The sequence below is a fragment of the Biomphalaria glabrata genome, chromosome 12 (genome assembly GCF_947242115.1).
Source record: "Biomphalaria glabrata chromosome 12, xgBioGlab47.1, whole genome shotgun sequence".
In the NCBI taxonomy this organism is placed as follows: domain Eukaryota; kingdom Metazoa; phylum Mollusca; class Gastropoda; family Planorbidae; genus Biomphalaria; species Biomphalaria glabrata.
The window spans coordinates 31,431,305-31,447,594 of record NC_074722.1 but is presented as its reverse complement, the minus strand read 5'-3'; the positions used below and the strand labels follow the sequence as shown (position 1 = coordinate 31,447,594).

Sequence of the window (16,290 nt, the reverse complement as noted above, 5' to 3'; positions counted from 1 at the left end):
GTGTTTTAAGGCCATATGTATTTTCGGTCAACAGTTAACGAGAATGGTGTCATGTGGCCAAGAACAACGACCTAACGCATTTACTTTCCCCAACTAAAGTCAGGTACCCATATGTGTGGGTGGACTCAGGGGCACCCTAATTTTCCCGAAATTCAAAATCCTAGACTTCACCGAGATTCGAAGCCAGGACCTCAGGTTCGGAAGCCAAGTGTTTAACCTCTTAGCCACCGCGCCCCCAACAAGGTGTACATTAACTGAATAAAATTTTCATCTTGAAGTTCATGATGGTTAAAAGTGTTCCTATTTGCACCTGTCTGGGATAGTTACAAATCTGTTTACGTATGCTACGTTACTGAGGTTTATAGTACACTTTTGTTTACTATCTAAAAGTTGTTCTTGTCAGACCGTGGAATTGTTCTGTTTTTATTTGAATTATAAAAATCTTAATCTACCAAAGGAAACAGAGATAAGGAAACAGTTTCCGAACAGCAAATCTCAACGATAACAAAAAAAGATATTTTAAAATCTCCTCCTCTCACTTTTCTTTGAGCTTAAAAATCAAGTAGTGTTCGAGGAGCTAAGTGAAATAACTTTGCCTATGACAATTTCTATATGTGTGTGTGTATGTGAATGTATGTAGTTACATCACTTGTCCGTTCCAATCATAATATGTTTCTATATTTACTTCCCCTTAGATAAATCGTTGTATTTTAAAGTATGTTTTTAAATTATTATTTGCTTGTTTCACATATGCATTTATCGTCTATGTTGTCCACTGACCCAGTTCACCCACACTGTCCATTTCGTCCTAAATGTTCATAATGTCTAAGTCATGAGATCTTTTTCCATCCATAGTGTCAATGCCTTTGATAATGTTTCTTCGCTAATACCCATAACATATATCAATACCTTTTTACCTTTACCTATCCCTTAGTCTGTTGGACCGTTGGGGCACCAAGCAAGACTCGTTGACCGTTTTTCTCCATTCCTCCCTGTCTTTTGCCTTGTTTAGAACCTCTTTTAATGTTAGGCCTGTCCATCCTTTTATGTTGTCCTCCCATCTCTTTCTCTGTCTGCCTCTTCTTCTTTTTCATGGTACTGTTCCCTGAAGGAAGGTCTTTGCGAGCCCCGAAGATCTTGTAATATGGCCATAGATTTTGAGCCTGTTTTTTTTCACTATAATTAGCAGGTATTTTTAGTAATAAGAAATCCTGTTGTCAATTTGTGGCTTTTTCCCCCACTCATTGATATTGAATTTATGAATGTCTTAATAAATAAGACATTTTATTTTTTGCCTGACATAGAACTTGTCATTCTATAGAATGCCTAAGCATAAGCAAACTTACTTTACCTAATAACGCCCGGCATTCTATAGAGTGCCTGCATTAATACTTTGCCGATAACATATATATATATATATATATATATATATATATATATATATATATATATGTATATATATTGTTCATATTGTCCATGATATGTATTTGTCCATATATAAGTTTTCCATAACGTCCGTCTGAACAAAAGAAACCACACAAAAAAAAAACCAACGTTAAATTGAAAGTGAAATGAGAAGTTGAAATGAAATGCATTAAAAATCTGGTAACTAAAAACTGTTGCCAGAGTGTAATTATAAATCTTGATCCTACTTTTCCATTTCTAGAAGAAAACAAAACCAAATCCTTAAGGAAGGAATTAAATTAAGTTTTTCGGATTCGCTTAAACATCTTTAATGGCTCGATAATGAATCGTGAAATTCTGATGTTAGAAATAAGCTTTTTAGAGCTATTGAATCACGCACACACATACAGTTGCATTCATCATGATAAACACATTCACTTTGAAGATAACTTGATATAATGTCTTCTTTTTTATATTCCTTGAACTGTTTGAATGTCTCCTCTCTCTCTCTCTCTCTCTCTCTCTCTCTCTCTCTCTCTCTCTTGTGTCTCTTCTCTCTCGCTCTTTCATCTCTCTCTCTCTTTCCTCTCTCCTCTCTCTCTCTCTCTCCTCTGTCTCTTCTCTCTCGCTCTTTCATCTCTCTCTCTTTCCTCTCTCCTCTCTCTCTCTCTCCTCTGTCTCTTCTCTCTCGCTCTTTCATCTCTCTCTCTCTCTCTCCTCTGTCTCTTCTCTCTCGCTCTTTCATCTCTCTCTCTCTTTCCTCTCTCTCTCTCTCTTTCCTCTCTCTCTCTCAACACTCTTTCCTCTCTCCTTTTTATTCTCTTTCTTCTCTCCTCTTTCTCTCTTCTCGCGCTCCTCTCTCTCCTTTCTCCTCTCTTTTAATTCCCGGTACTCCCAATGCCTTGCCTGGACACACTGGACATTGTCCAGGGGATAGGTGGGAGGGGCATTAGCTAAAGTGCAATAGAGAGATCACTGAAGGCTCAATTCAGTCTATGGTCAGAATCAGCCTCGTCTCGCAGCAGCCAACAGTCACTGGCCAAATGCCTAAAAATGTATGGACAGATTATCTATCTATCTATCTATCTATCTATCTATCTATCTATCTATCTATCTATCTATCTATCTATCTATCTATCTATCTATCTATCTATCTCTCTGGGAAGCGTGGTCGAGATGCTAAGGACGCTTGAACTTGGCTTGGCTACCTATGAAGGGGGCTCAAGGTTCGACACCCGACTCGAGCAGGAGTTGTGTTTACTGAGCGCCTGAAGGCAGCACGGAAAACCTTCTCCCAGATACCCCCTTCCCCCCCCCCCCTTCCCAACTGGTCCACAAATGAGATTGGACCATAGCGCTCTGAACTTGATATAAGCATGAGAGTATCGCTATATAACAGCTATAATTATAAAGGCTATAATAATTTATCTATTTATCTATTTATCTATTTATCTATCTATCTATCTATCTATCTATCTATCTATCTATCTTTCTTTCTTTCTATCTATCTATTTTATCTATCGACGTTTCCAAAGTTTGTGTGTGTTTATTATTTACGGTTGGCTCTTTATTTTGTATGTGCTATTCTGCTGTTTGCTGCATTCACATTTTCTCCCTATCGCCGACTTTTAATTTCTCGCTGTTTATTTCTGCTACTGTTTGCACTTATCTGTTGGGTGCCAATAACTTCAGCACAGAATCTTTTTTTAATCCTCTGATGTCCCCTCCATTTTGTTTTGTTCCCATATCTAGTGGCCGACTATCACATCTACGTTTGACCAAAGTTGTCGTCTGTTTACTTGAAATGTTACGCGCCTAAAAATAAACAAACAAAAAGAGGGGGGGGGGAGAGATGGAAGAGCAATTTAAAATGCTAAGACTTTTTTTTTTTTTTGTAAAAATTAGCAGCGGAAAAATGTTTGAAACGATTTTTTTTATTTTTTTTTGGTCGTTTTCTTTCATTAAAAAAAAAATGGCACGAGGGGAGAAAAAAAAAACGAAAGTGTTGAAGCTTCCTGAATAGATTTTATCGATTACTTTCAACCTGAAGAAGACCAAAGACAAAAGTAGTCGAACAGATGCAAAGGTGGTCTGGCAGAATAATTGATGGGGGGAAAGGGAGCGCTTTATAGGAATAAGGCTTTATGGCAGGGGCGGATCTGCTTTGGGTGCTTAAATGACTTTTGTCTCACTCTTGATTCTGTCTATGCGTGTTTTGGGTCCGTGACTGACCGCGTGGTACAGTTAATGACGCGTTAGTCCACCTTCTGACCCTCCAGAATGACCAGCGATAGCCAGACAAGCATGCCCGATAAAAATTGATTGCTGCACGCCCTGGCTCATGTCCGGCACTCGCCCCGCTTCTCGCCATTGACACACGAGGAGGAGAGGTCAGAAATCGGCGCCCTCCCACCATTGACCACTGTCCATTTCTCATGTCTGGCCAATATCTCTGGGACAATTATGAATGCTGAGTTGGGGAGTAAAGCTTGGCAGTCTTCATTTCTCTCCCTTGACACCCCGAGATAATTTAAAGGAATGATGTCGACTGATATACGAGAAGGCTGGATAACTTTTTTTAAAAATAGGACATTGAAAAAAAACAAAAAAAACACGTGACTTAAATAGGACATTGAAAGAAAAAAAAAACACGTGACTCCAAAATGCGATTCGTTATTTTTCAAGGACTATTTGTATGTCGCTCATAGTTATGGCGTTTCACTGTTAACTATTATCTGGAATAGCCTTTGTAGTTAAGTCAAAAGAGTCATGTCACTAATCTTGTTCGTTGTAAAAAATCTAAAGTAAAGATTCCTCTTTCAGACCTTGCCAACATTGAGGGCAAGTGATCGTTTTGAACCTATAGCCGACGGTTACTGTTGCCAGCACAACGACCAGCCGCGCTACGTTCTCAACGTATGTCGTTTAAGTTATGTGGACTCAGGGTCGTCCGAAAAAATGTTCAAAATCCCAACCTTCACCAGGATTCAAACTCCAGATCCCTCGGTTAGGATGCCAAGTGTTTTACTATTAGTAAACACCGGTCGAGGCCCACTCAAATTAGAACCAGAAAATTGTGTTGCTGTTTTTTTAATTGCATTCTAGCAGTCCTTCCGGACTCCAATATAAAAGTCTACAGTGTCCACATTTATCCAAGGGGGCGCGAAAGAAATTTGTCTCGTTCAGAGGGGCTCCATTGGGAAAAGTTTGAGAAGCACTTGCATGTTTTTTTTCTGTGCAACTCATATTATTTGTAAAGACAAAGTCTAGTCATGTTAAAATAATCGAAGCGTTTGAGTGATTTTTTTATTGCGAGGATGAATCTTAGAAAATATTTAAAAAAAAAAGAAAAACTAGTAGTTTTAAGTCCAGAAGTCTTAGAATAAAATGAAAGAAATTTTACACTAAGTCTCTCTCTCTCTCTCTCTCTCTTTTTCTCTCTCACACACACACACACAAAACACCAACACGGACACTTTCATCGTGTCTTGAAGGAAAATTGCAATTCTGTATAAGCAGTATATGTTGACATCTAGCCTATAATAGCTCCTAGAATGATTGGAACTAATCTTCCATGGATATGTCTGATACTCTATTAAATCAACTCAAACAAATCTCATCTAGGACACAAATACTTTGAAGAGAGAAAGAGAGAGAGAGAGAGAGAGTAGGGGGGTGGGGACGACTTTTTCTTCATTCCTGTCTTTTTTTTTTCCTTTTCCTCAATAGCTTCTGACCTTAGTTGTCAATGTCGGTTGACCTTCAATTTACTCTGCCTGTCTGTAATGTCCGGTTTAACTGACCACTGGGTGACCAGCACAACTTCAATACTTCCACGTCTACCCAGATCACCCCCCATCCCTCCCTTTTCTTTTCACTCTCGTCCCAACTCCAGCTCCCCCCCCCCCACCTCTACGTTTCCAAAGTTAACTCACACGCCTAGTTGTATCATTAGTCCGGCGTGCAAGAAAAAAAAAAGGGGGCGCCGTACTGATCTATTATAGATGGGGAGTTGCCCATGTGAGAGTTTTCGATTAAGCCAGCCCAGGCGTGTTATTTCTCTTTTAGGTCTTCATCTCCGCCCTACCTCCCTTGGCCCCCCCCCACCACCTCGCCCTTCATCTTCGGGAGCCAGGTCTGAGATCAAATCAGGGAGTAGAAGACAAGGAAAAGGTCATTAGGGTTAGTCCGGCCATTGAGTATGACGTAGGGATCTTTTTATGATCTTTTCATAGCTGGGATCTTTTCATAGCTGGAATCTTTTCATAGCTGGGATCTTTTTATAGCTGGGATCTTTTCATAGCTGGGATCTTTTCGTACCTGGGATCTTTTCATAGCTCGGATCTTTTCATAGCTGGGATCTTTTTGTGCTAAGCAATTTGTAACGTATTTGTAACATATTTGTAACATATTTGTAACATATTTTCTTTCTATATATTTCAGGTGATTTGTCAATAGAGTGATATTATAAAGATTTTAAAGATGGATGACTTCGTGAACCTGGCGTCGTTACTTCTTCTTGCTGCACTTTCTGTTTCACCGGCTACTTCCTGTGACTTCCCCAAAGTTTTGCAGATAAAAAACGACGATATGCCGTGGTACAGCCACATCCGGTCGAACGGCTCCCGCGGCACGGAGTACTACTTCCGGCACAATGTCATGGAGATTCATTACAAGGACGGCGGGAAGTCACCGCTGCGTTGGAAGTGCACGCTGACCTTCCACGACAAGCTGCTCCTGAAGCGGGAAGACCATCTCATCAACTCTTATTACAAGTGCGCCAAGTTTCTCTTCCGCAGCCGCTCCGTCGTCCAAGTGTTGTGGTCGCACGAGGCCAAAGTGTTCGACTTGGCACTGTGCGACGACAAGAACCTTACGCTGGACACCTGGCCCCTGGTGCGGTTCTCAACGCTGGGCAGCGATTACACGCCCTGCCCCTTCAGCGGAGGGTACGACATGGATATCGAGGATTCTCAGCTTGGCGAGAACGGGTGCAACAGGATGCTGAGGCCTATGAGGATGGAGTCGGAGTGCCTTGGAGGAGAGGGTGTGACGTTTGACTTTCTGTCCAGCAACTGCCTCCCCGACGTTAAAATGTTCGTTAAGCAGAAGACCACTTGCGTCACCAACTGGAAGGATCACAAGAACCATTACGTCATCTTAAAACGAGATGGCGACGAGAATCTCTGGTGTCTCGCCATGCCCTCGCATCACAAGGACCCCTCTAAGGTCACAGCTTACCTCTTTGCTGATCTCTCGTGTCGGGCAGACGCGGATCGTTCTGTCAGCATTCGCAAAGAGCTCAAGTTCCTGACCCTGACACTGCACAAGCGAGTATTTCCTTCACTTTGCGAGGACGAATACGACAAGTGTAGCCAAGTCGAGTGCAAATCCTACCTTAAACAGGAGTGCCAGAAGTCCTGCGGATTATGCAGCGCCCTGTCTGCGCCAGTACAATGCAACTATCCGGAAATATTTAAAGGAACTTGGTTTCTGAAAAGCCCAGAAAGCCTCAAACGCATAGAGATCACTGACTCCAATTTATCCATTGAAAATGTTGGAAATTTTCAGTGCGTCTCTTTTCCTGATAGCCCGTCTTCTGTATTGACTAACATGTACACTACTGTCTCTCTTAACAGCAATGGATGCAGGCCGAGATACACATGCCTCAAACTGAGCACCCTCGGCCCGTCCGTTCTACGCTATAGCTTAAGCCAGAGCTACGCCTGGCCAGCGCTGGAGAAGGACTTCGGCTCCAATATTTGCAACGAAGATCGTTTCATGGCGGACCCCTTGCCCATCGACGACATGTACCGCTCCTACGAGGGTGCGGGAAAACCCGTAGTTTCTTTGCAGCCTCCGCCCAAGCAGATCAACTGCAACCTGACCTGGGTGCACACAGTCAGCGCCACACTCCCCGAAGGCTATGTCTGCATGGGGAGCATCTTCCAGGCCTGCGAGGATCCGACGAGGCTCCGCGTGGAGTTCAACAGCTGCTCGACTCTAGTGCCCACCACCACGGATTACGTATGCATTGGGGATTTTGAGGGCCACTACTGGGAGAGGATACTTCTGGTTCAGAATTTGAACGATCCTTCGGATACACTCTGTTTTGTGTTCAGTAAAATTTACCCCATTGAGGCTTACAGTTTCGTGGCGAGTCAGTGCGACAAAAAAAGCTTCAGTTTCGGGCGGAGCGGCATTCGTAAGCCTCTCTTAAAGCTTCAGTATCGCCACGAGCCTGAACCATGTAAATCAGTACCCGCGGTGCATGATGCTGATTCTCATGCTACCACAACGCCCATGCCTTCAGAGGAGAATTTAAGAGACGGTCACCATTTTTATCACGCCAATTCTTCGGGGTCACACAACCCTTCCCCAATCTTGGGCACCGGTTCTCAACACGGTCAACACGAGCCGGTCAAGGCTGGAGAATACAACGACGACCCCACAACACAGATCGACGGGGCGCCACACAGGGCTATCCAAGACTACAGCGCCGCGACCACAACGCGATGTGACTTTATCCTCATGACTCTTCTGACTTCTTCATTAGTTCTGCTGGTTACGTGAGGGCAAGCCATTTAATAAACGCATCGATATTACCCTCGTAAAACCCCACCCCGCTCGGACAACACCCAACACTCATTGACGTAACACGAGTTTGCGGACTTAATTTCCGGCCAGCTTCTTTTAATCAACCCAGAGTTCGATTTCGTTCACAAGCTAACTAAAAAAAAAAACCCAACTAGGTTTTTTTTTTCTCTGTATTTCTTATCTTTTTGTGTATGATATCCATATTTTTGTATTTGCATGCCAATTCCTTATTTAAATGGGAAACAACTTAAAAACAGGAATACATGTAATGAAAGATGAGATGTTATTCAAAGGAATTCATTATGCCATCTTTATTAAACGTCTACAGATTTGATGCGCATAGAGACGCTAGGAGTGAATAAATACCTTCTAAGAATGTTATCAGGACTATGCTAATCAAAGCAAGCTTTCGAAAGCAGGATAAACTAATACCAGAGATATCCAACACTCATTTGGGACATTCACTTGACAAGTGGCATGTTCACAGTGATCAAACGGAATGGAATTAACTAGAGTGAGTAACATAAGTACTCACTGTGTAAATACACTATAATCGGGTGTACTGTTGCGAAATGATGAGGCCATTATATGCTGTTAATATGTATCAATACGACATAACATAAACATGTGAACGTATCGATCGCATGCCAACAAAAGTCATATGACTGATCAGGCTGCGCAATAAAGACGTCACGTGACAACGGGGCGGTCACGTGATGATTTATACCGTGTGATTTGTGGCTTAACTTTTGTAAGAGGGAAAAAAAACAAAGGCTTCGATTTCTTTATACCGTATATTGTACATAGTATTATTAATATAATATTTATATATAATATCAGAATATGCTCTGCCCTTCACTTTGTATGTATTTCACCCCCAGCAGCCTAATCTGTTTGCTCATATGTATAATATGTATTTTTTTAAATAAATATATCATGTACATGAACCCACGGAGATTCGATTGTATTTAAAAACTTACCTTGTTAAACGTAAGTCTTTACCATGGTCACACTGCGGTGATTCCATTAGGCTGTGTTGAGCCGAGACGACCAATAGTAGGCCTGAACACTGACCCTGTGAAGTGGCAACTTGTGGTCAGTGGAGACCGTTAGCCCGATGCCGCGGCCACAGGGTCGGTGTCCATGGCTATGTGACGTTGTGTCTTGGTTATTATTTTTGAATGACTTTATTTATTTACATTGACTTAAATACTTACTGTATCGTGATGTCACCATGTCATATGAGATGTCACACAAATGTCACCTCTTAAAATTGATATTATTATTTAATCATTGAAAAATTGTGACCTAGTGCCGAGAGGTGTCTCTCTTACATGGGCGGAGCTCTGGTGGTAACGAAAAAGTTCATAGGGCGCTATAGTCTTATAATACAGTCTCAGGTAGGAATAATAAGAGGTGGTCACTGCAGGTCATGTGGACGTTATGTGAGTTACAAGAGGTCATGTGGATAATATGTGGAACACAGGAGGTCAGGTGGCCAATGTTGGGTGGCACAAAATGTTATGTGGTCTTTGATTTTCTGGAAAACTAATGTGACCCATGGGTATATCGCTAGAGATAATGTTGTCAATATGTCTATCACATGTGGTAATGTGGCCAATGTGTCTATCACATGTGGTAATGTGGCCGATGTGTTTGGCCAATGTGTCTATCACATGTGGTAATGTGGCCAATGTGTCTATCACATGTGGTAATGTGGCCAATGTAAGGTCATGTGGTTTATGTGGTTGACACAAGATATAGTGTATTTTCGCGCATATACCCTCATACGTGTATAACCCGCACAAATTACAAAATAAGTAAAAACAAAATCGTACAACCCGCATCCTTATACACCCCGCGACTTACCATAAACTACTGGTACATAAAGTACTATCATCAGTACTATTTGTTTTCTGTGGGTTTATAATGAGAGGTTTCCAATGTACATTTCACAACCACACAGCCAACTATAGGAGGTACCAGTAAAATAAAATTTGAAAGCCCGCACCTTTGTATACTCCGCACAGCCACCACCCATGCGGGGAAAACTTGTATAACCCGCGGGTTATGTGCGCGCCCATACGGTGATAAGGAGTGCACTGTGCAGAGGCTGTGTGTAGATACCGAAATTTAATCACTAGCTTTGTCCAAATATGAAGTTAGGCCCCGAAAATTTTCCAAAAACTGAAGATACACCAACCTTGATTTCCGCGAAGTTTGTTCACTAATGTCTTCGAAGTTTTTGTCCACTGATTTACATGATACTTTGTCCACTGATTTACATGATGCTTTGTCCACTGATTTCCGCGAAGCTTTGTCCACTAATGTCGGCGAGGTTTTGTCCACTGATATGAAAGTTTTTCTTACGATCACCTCTCGACACGTGAAACCGTTTTTCTTCTCATGACTCATCTTGCCCGGCTTGACCACCTGATACCTCATCCATGCTTGGCACAATGCTGCAGTACTTCACGAGAGAAGCTGCATGTTGCTTTAAATTGCTGCGTACTTTTTACGAACGGTAAATGATAAAAAAGATTTTTTTTTAAGTTGATTTTTATTTTTAGTTTCATTGAAAGTCAAAAAGTCAATACCGTAAACCAAATTACGTATTTTCTTTGATCTACTCGACGTTAGCGTCCTTAGCGACAGCCAAACAAAATGGCGGCGTTACTTGACTTTTTACTATGCTACATTGAAACATCCGCTACCACCAAAGCGAAAGCCACCTTAACCTGCGATATTTGAGGATATGGGAGTGTCTCTCCAAAACAGGACTCCACAGTCACGTAAAAGAGTATTCTACGAGATTAACTATAGTCGTTCTACGACTGAAGAAGGCCCTATACACTGAGACAACGCGATTTTTTTTTTGGTTTTTGTTTTGTTTTTGTCTTTTAAATACTATATTATCATATAGTCTATGCTTCAAGCCATTATCTCATGCCATGGTGACGAATGTCAAAACGCAGAGGCCCTTAAAGAGGGTCTTTCCGCCGGCCCCCAAATCCCTGTTTGTTTGTTTACGCCACTGTTTGTGTTGTTTGCCTGGGATTGTTATTTAATAATATTTTGTTCAGAGGAGGTAATTTCATTCTAAATGGGCAGTTTATCATCTCTTGGTTGAATCAAAATGTAGATCTTTTTTTTTTTTTTAAAGTCGTATTTAGGGAAAAAAAACGAATGTAGAAAATTAAATTCGACCTTACAGATCGTTGTTTTACATAGGCGTCCCTAAAGTAATAATATGAACTAGTAAAACTTTGCAGATCTGAATTACGAGTGTCACGTGGTTGAAGGTTAATCTGATTGGTGGTTGGGAGTCAGGCGCGCGGAAAGACAAACATATGGCGGTGATAGTTGACATTATCGCTTGTTAAAATAACTCCTTTGTGGAGACCTATTTTCTCCTGTCGATATTTTATTTATTGTGTCCAAATGTAATTTCGTATTTACGTTTGACGCTGAAACTTTAATTTATGTACTTTTTGTTTTTTAAAGACTTAATACAAATCGAATGTTATATTGTTTGTAGGCTATATGAGTGTCATATGAAATACATTGTTACTGTAGCCAGATGTGGCTATTATAAAATACTTTCAATAAACTTTTTTTTTGTTATATCATATTTTTTGGTTCAGTTCTTATTATTTGTTATTACTTTTAGCAGTACCTGTCTTTTTACAATTAGAAAAAAAAAAAACTTCATATAGACTCGAAAAGGAAGTATACAGTATTCACATAAATGAATGAGTGCCGGCCATAAAAAAGTAAAGTAGGCCTACCCCTTTCAGACCTTGTGATCTATAGAGTAGATGATACGTTGGTCATCTGTTTCTATGGCTGACGGTTAACCAGGGTGTCATGGGACCAGCATAACGACAAATCGCTTTTACTATTCCCCAAAATACAAAAATTAATGATTCGAACCCGGGACCTTTCGGAAGCCATTTTCTTAACCTCTCAGCCACCACAATCCTTAAAGATTGGTCATAAGTCCTGAAGACATCCATTTCAGGTAACTTTTTCTTTTCGTTCAGACCCCTAAAATTGCCTTCTTGATAATTACGTTAATGTTGCAGATCATTGACTCCCAACCTAAGGCCCGAGGATCATACTCAGCCCTGCGCAACTTCCGCATAATGCATAGTGAGCTTCAGAGTCAGAAGGGATGCACGAAACAGAGCCGTGAGATTTGTAGCAAACGTATACTCCACAGACCTATATATATACCCAGAGTGGAAAGAAAATTTCGTATCCAATAGTTGGGTACGTAACTATTCGCCTCGAATCTTGGAAAATCGCTCCTCTGCCTTAGAAATGAGTTGATCTTTATTTTTCAAAGTATAGAAATGAATGTACCCCACCCCTCACCGACAACAAAAAGATTAGTCCTTCGTACACATTCCTTTCCCATTCCTGGATTTATCATGTTTTTTTTGTTGTCTAAATAAAAAGAAATATCAATTTGGTTTTACAACTTGCAATAGTTTATTTGAGCGTAGCGAAATGACAATAGATCTAGATTTATCTTCTCAATGCAATTAGGATTTTTTTTTATAGTGCTGCAAAGTACAATCACTTGCTATCTCTCTCCCTCTCTCTCTCTCTCTCTCTCTCTTTCATTCTTTCTCCCTCTCTCAGTCTCTCTCTCTCTCTCTCTCTCTCTCTCTCTCTCTCTCTCTCTCTCTGAAAAAAAAAGCAAAAGACTCTAGATCTATCTCATTAATGCTATTAGATTTTTTAAATTTTATTTATGTTTATTTATGCCGCGTCTAAAAAGAAGTGGAATTGAAAAAAATATTTTTAAAAAGTAAACTTAGCGAAAAAAGAAAAATATTGCTTTAAGAATACGAGATCCATGGTATATTTTTAAAGTGTAGACTGCGGCCTTATGTGGAAATACCGAAAATAAAATAAAAAGATTTAATAAAGATTGCGGTTTTTTTTTTTTTTTTTGCGAATGGCGGTCGTCAGGTTACGATTCTGTCAAAAAGTGTTCTAAGTGAGCACCTAGGAGGTAAAATAAACCAGTATACGGATTTTGATGCGGATACGTACGACAGTTTAAGAGATCTCGTGATCAATGAGTGGTATTTTCGAGCATATATATACTGTAGAATATTAGAATAAGTATTAATTAAAATTTATCCAAAATAACAGTAAATAAATAGAACAAAATATCTGCGAGTGTTAGACATGTAAAGCTATTTTAAAATAATAATAATGTAAATATATATTTTACGAACTTTCAATATCTAATCTTCCGGTAGTTCACTTAGTGTCTAAAAATACACCTAAAATAATTATTAAGCAAGCCATAGAAAAGTTAATTTTTTGATTCATTGCAAACATTTTAAAATAAATCAAATTTTTATACAATGCATCTATATCAATCAGTGTGGATCAGTCATGTAATTAAATGTGTAATAAATCTAGACCAATAACAATAAATCTATGCGATTACCATATGTACAAAGGTTATGTCAACGCTGTCTGTCTGTCTGGTAAACATTTTGTACACGTTATTTCTCTCACAACCAAAACATTTTGTACACGTTATTTCTCTCACAACCAAAACATCTTGTACACCTTATTTCTCTCACAACCAAAACATTTTGTACACGTTATTTCTCTCACAACCAAAACATTTTGTACACGTTATTTCTCTCACAACCAAAACATCTTGTACACGTTATTTCTCTCACAACCAAAACATTTTGTACACGTTATTTCTCTCACAACCAAAACATCTTGTACACGTTATTTCTCTCACAACCAAAACATTTTGTACACGTTATTTCTCTCACAACCAAAACATCTTGTACACGTTATTTCTCTCACAACCAAAACATTTTGTACACGTTATTTCTCTCACAACCAAAACATTTTGTACACGTTATTTCTCTCACAACCAAAACATCTTGTACACGTTATTTCTCTCACAACCAAAACATTTTGTACACGTTATTTCTCTCACAACCAAAACATTTTGTACACGTTATTTCTCTCACAACCAAAACATTTTGTACACGTTATTTCTCTCACAACCAATCTCGGATCAAGCTGAAATCTTGCGCAATCATTTCTTTTACCTGACAACACAAGAAACAAGTTAAAAAACTAACTATTTGTAATTAATTTTTTTGTTTGATGTCTCTAACAAGGGAAAGAAAATGTACTTCACAGGTGTGGTGATGAATGAGTTAATATAACCTTTCTAAAAATGTGTGGACTCACACTTTGGTTGGTTATAGGAATTTTTTTTTTTCAATCAATCCAACAAAAGTACTGAGCAAACGTTTCGACGTCCAACTTGTAACGGGCAATAGTACATTCATAATACTTACAGTTCACCTGGCTCACGTGACAGCTACAATAATGTAAGGTTGTCGAGCTTATATTAACCCGTCTGTATCTCTAGTCAAAATCTTATATCCGTTATTTCTCCCACTTCCCATTCTCGGATCCTAGTCTGATAGAGTAAAACGTTTACTAGGCTCTGATACAGCAAGGAGATGCTATTTAATTTAGTGTTACCAAGAATTCCATCAGACGCTTGCTAGGGACTCTTTTAGAACCGATTGTAATCCAGTGTATGTTGTCAAAGTCAGAAACATTTGCTGGCAGTAATCATTGACTTGGAGGCTCGGTGGATGAATGGCAAAGCGCTTGGCTTCCGAAAAAGGGATCCTGGGTTCGAATCTTGGTGAAGACTGAGATTTTTAATTTTTATATCCTTGAGTTCACCCAGATCTAATGGGGTACCTGACATTAGTTGGGGGAAAGTAAAGGAGGTTGGTCGTTGTGCTGGCCACATGACACCTTCATCAACCGTGGGCCACAGAAACAGATGACCTTAGATGCCCTATTGTTATGAACATAAAGATAAGAGAGTCCAAAAACCATGTCTGTATAGTATGGCTTTAACACACTGAATGACTACACAACACACATTTCGTGAACATATTCTCACGGACGAGTTACAAGAACATGTAAACAAAAGAACGACAACCGATACAGAATATAATTTTCATAACATTCACCCCCGGTTCAAATAATGCTAACTAGTATTATAAACAATAAAAGAATTAAGTAAATGCAGAATAATAATAGAGATTCAAGTAAACAAACAATGTGGAATAGCATGACATAATGTAACATGTTAATATAACATGGTAAATCAAATAGCTTATTAAAATATATCATGATAGATCAAATATCACATTAAAGTCAAGTCAACAAAACCAAATTAAAGTAGTAAAATAAACAAATGTCATTTTGGAGACAAAACTGAATGTCAAAGAAAGAGCACTAGTAAGCTGATGAGCTTTTACACTTTGTGGTTGGGCCTAGTTCTCCTTACTCTAAGATTGTAGGTATGTGTAGTTTCATCTGCTTGAGTTTCGGACGGTCTGGCTATGTCTTCGGTGGTGCTGGTGGTTTCTTCAGGCATTATAGAATCAGTAGGTTGATTCCTGGGAGGTGAGCTTTGGACGGGGCAGCCAATATCAAGCTCTGTTCTACTCTGATTCTCATTTTCTATAACTTTGTGTTCCTCCCTAGGAGCTAACATTCGTAATGAGACAGTTTCCTCTCGGCCGTTTGGTGTTCGGATTACAGCGTACTGAGGGTTGCTTTAATCAGTTCTCCGGTCGGCTGTCGAAAAAAACATAACACCTTCATCAACCGTGGGCCACAGAAACAGATGACCTTAGATGCCCTATAGACCGCAAGGTCTGAAAGTGGAACTTTACAATCATCCACTTGCTATGATTCCTGTAATAATTTCTCATTATCCAATGCATCAGACATTTTAAAGTCGTTTTTGAAATGGATCCTGTTGTTATTTAAGAGATATTGATCATTACCGAACGAAATATATTTTTTATTAAATTATTGTTTGCCTGGGATTGCTATATGCTATTTATAATCAAGAGCAGATAATTTCTAGCAGAACAATTTATCTTCTCTTGGTTTTATGGTTTTTATAAAAATGTAGATCTATTATTAAAAAACAACTTGGCTAGGAGAAAAAAACTAAGCAAAAAAAATTTGTTACATTTTACAGAGCTTAATTTTACATGGAAAAAGAAATCGTCAGCCTCGGTAGAAATATGAAAATCCTCTAGGCAGATGTGATTTACGCGCCAATTAGATCTAATTCCACTTTAACAGCGCTATGAGCGTCATGTGAGTGAAAGTTTAATCCGATTGGTGCTTAGAAGTCAGGTGTGCGGAAAGAAAAAAACATGGTGATGATAATTGACATCACAGATTTTCTGT

General features: G+C 39.5%; 1 protein-coding gene across 3 annotated transcripts in view; it reads left to right on the top strand.

Annotated features, from left to right (window-relative positions):
* The window catches only part of LOC106079932 (uncharacterized), a 173,944-nt gene extending 162,328 nt beyond the window's left edge, over positions 1-11,616 (top strand). For all 3 annotated transcript variants that reach the window (XM_056006276.1, XM_056006275.1, XM_056006274.1), the window contains one exon: positions 5,848-11,616. In XM_056006276.1, the coding sequence (XP_055862251.1) occupies positions 5,887-7,977 (2,091 nt within the window). In that variant the 5' untranslated portion in view covers positions 5,848-5,886 and the 3' untranslated portion in view covers positions 7,978-11,616. The remainder of the gene's footprint in view (positions 1-5,847) is intronic.
* Positions 11,617-16,290: the final 4,674 nt, after the last annotated feature.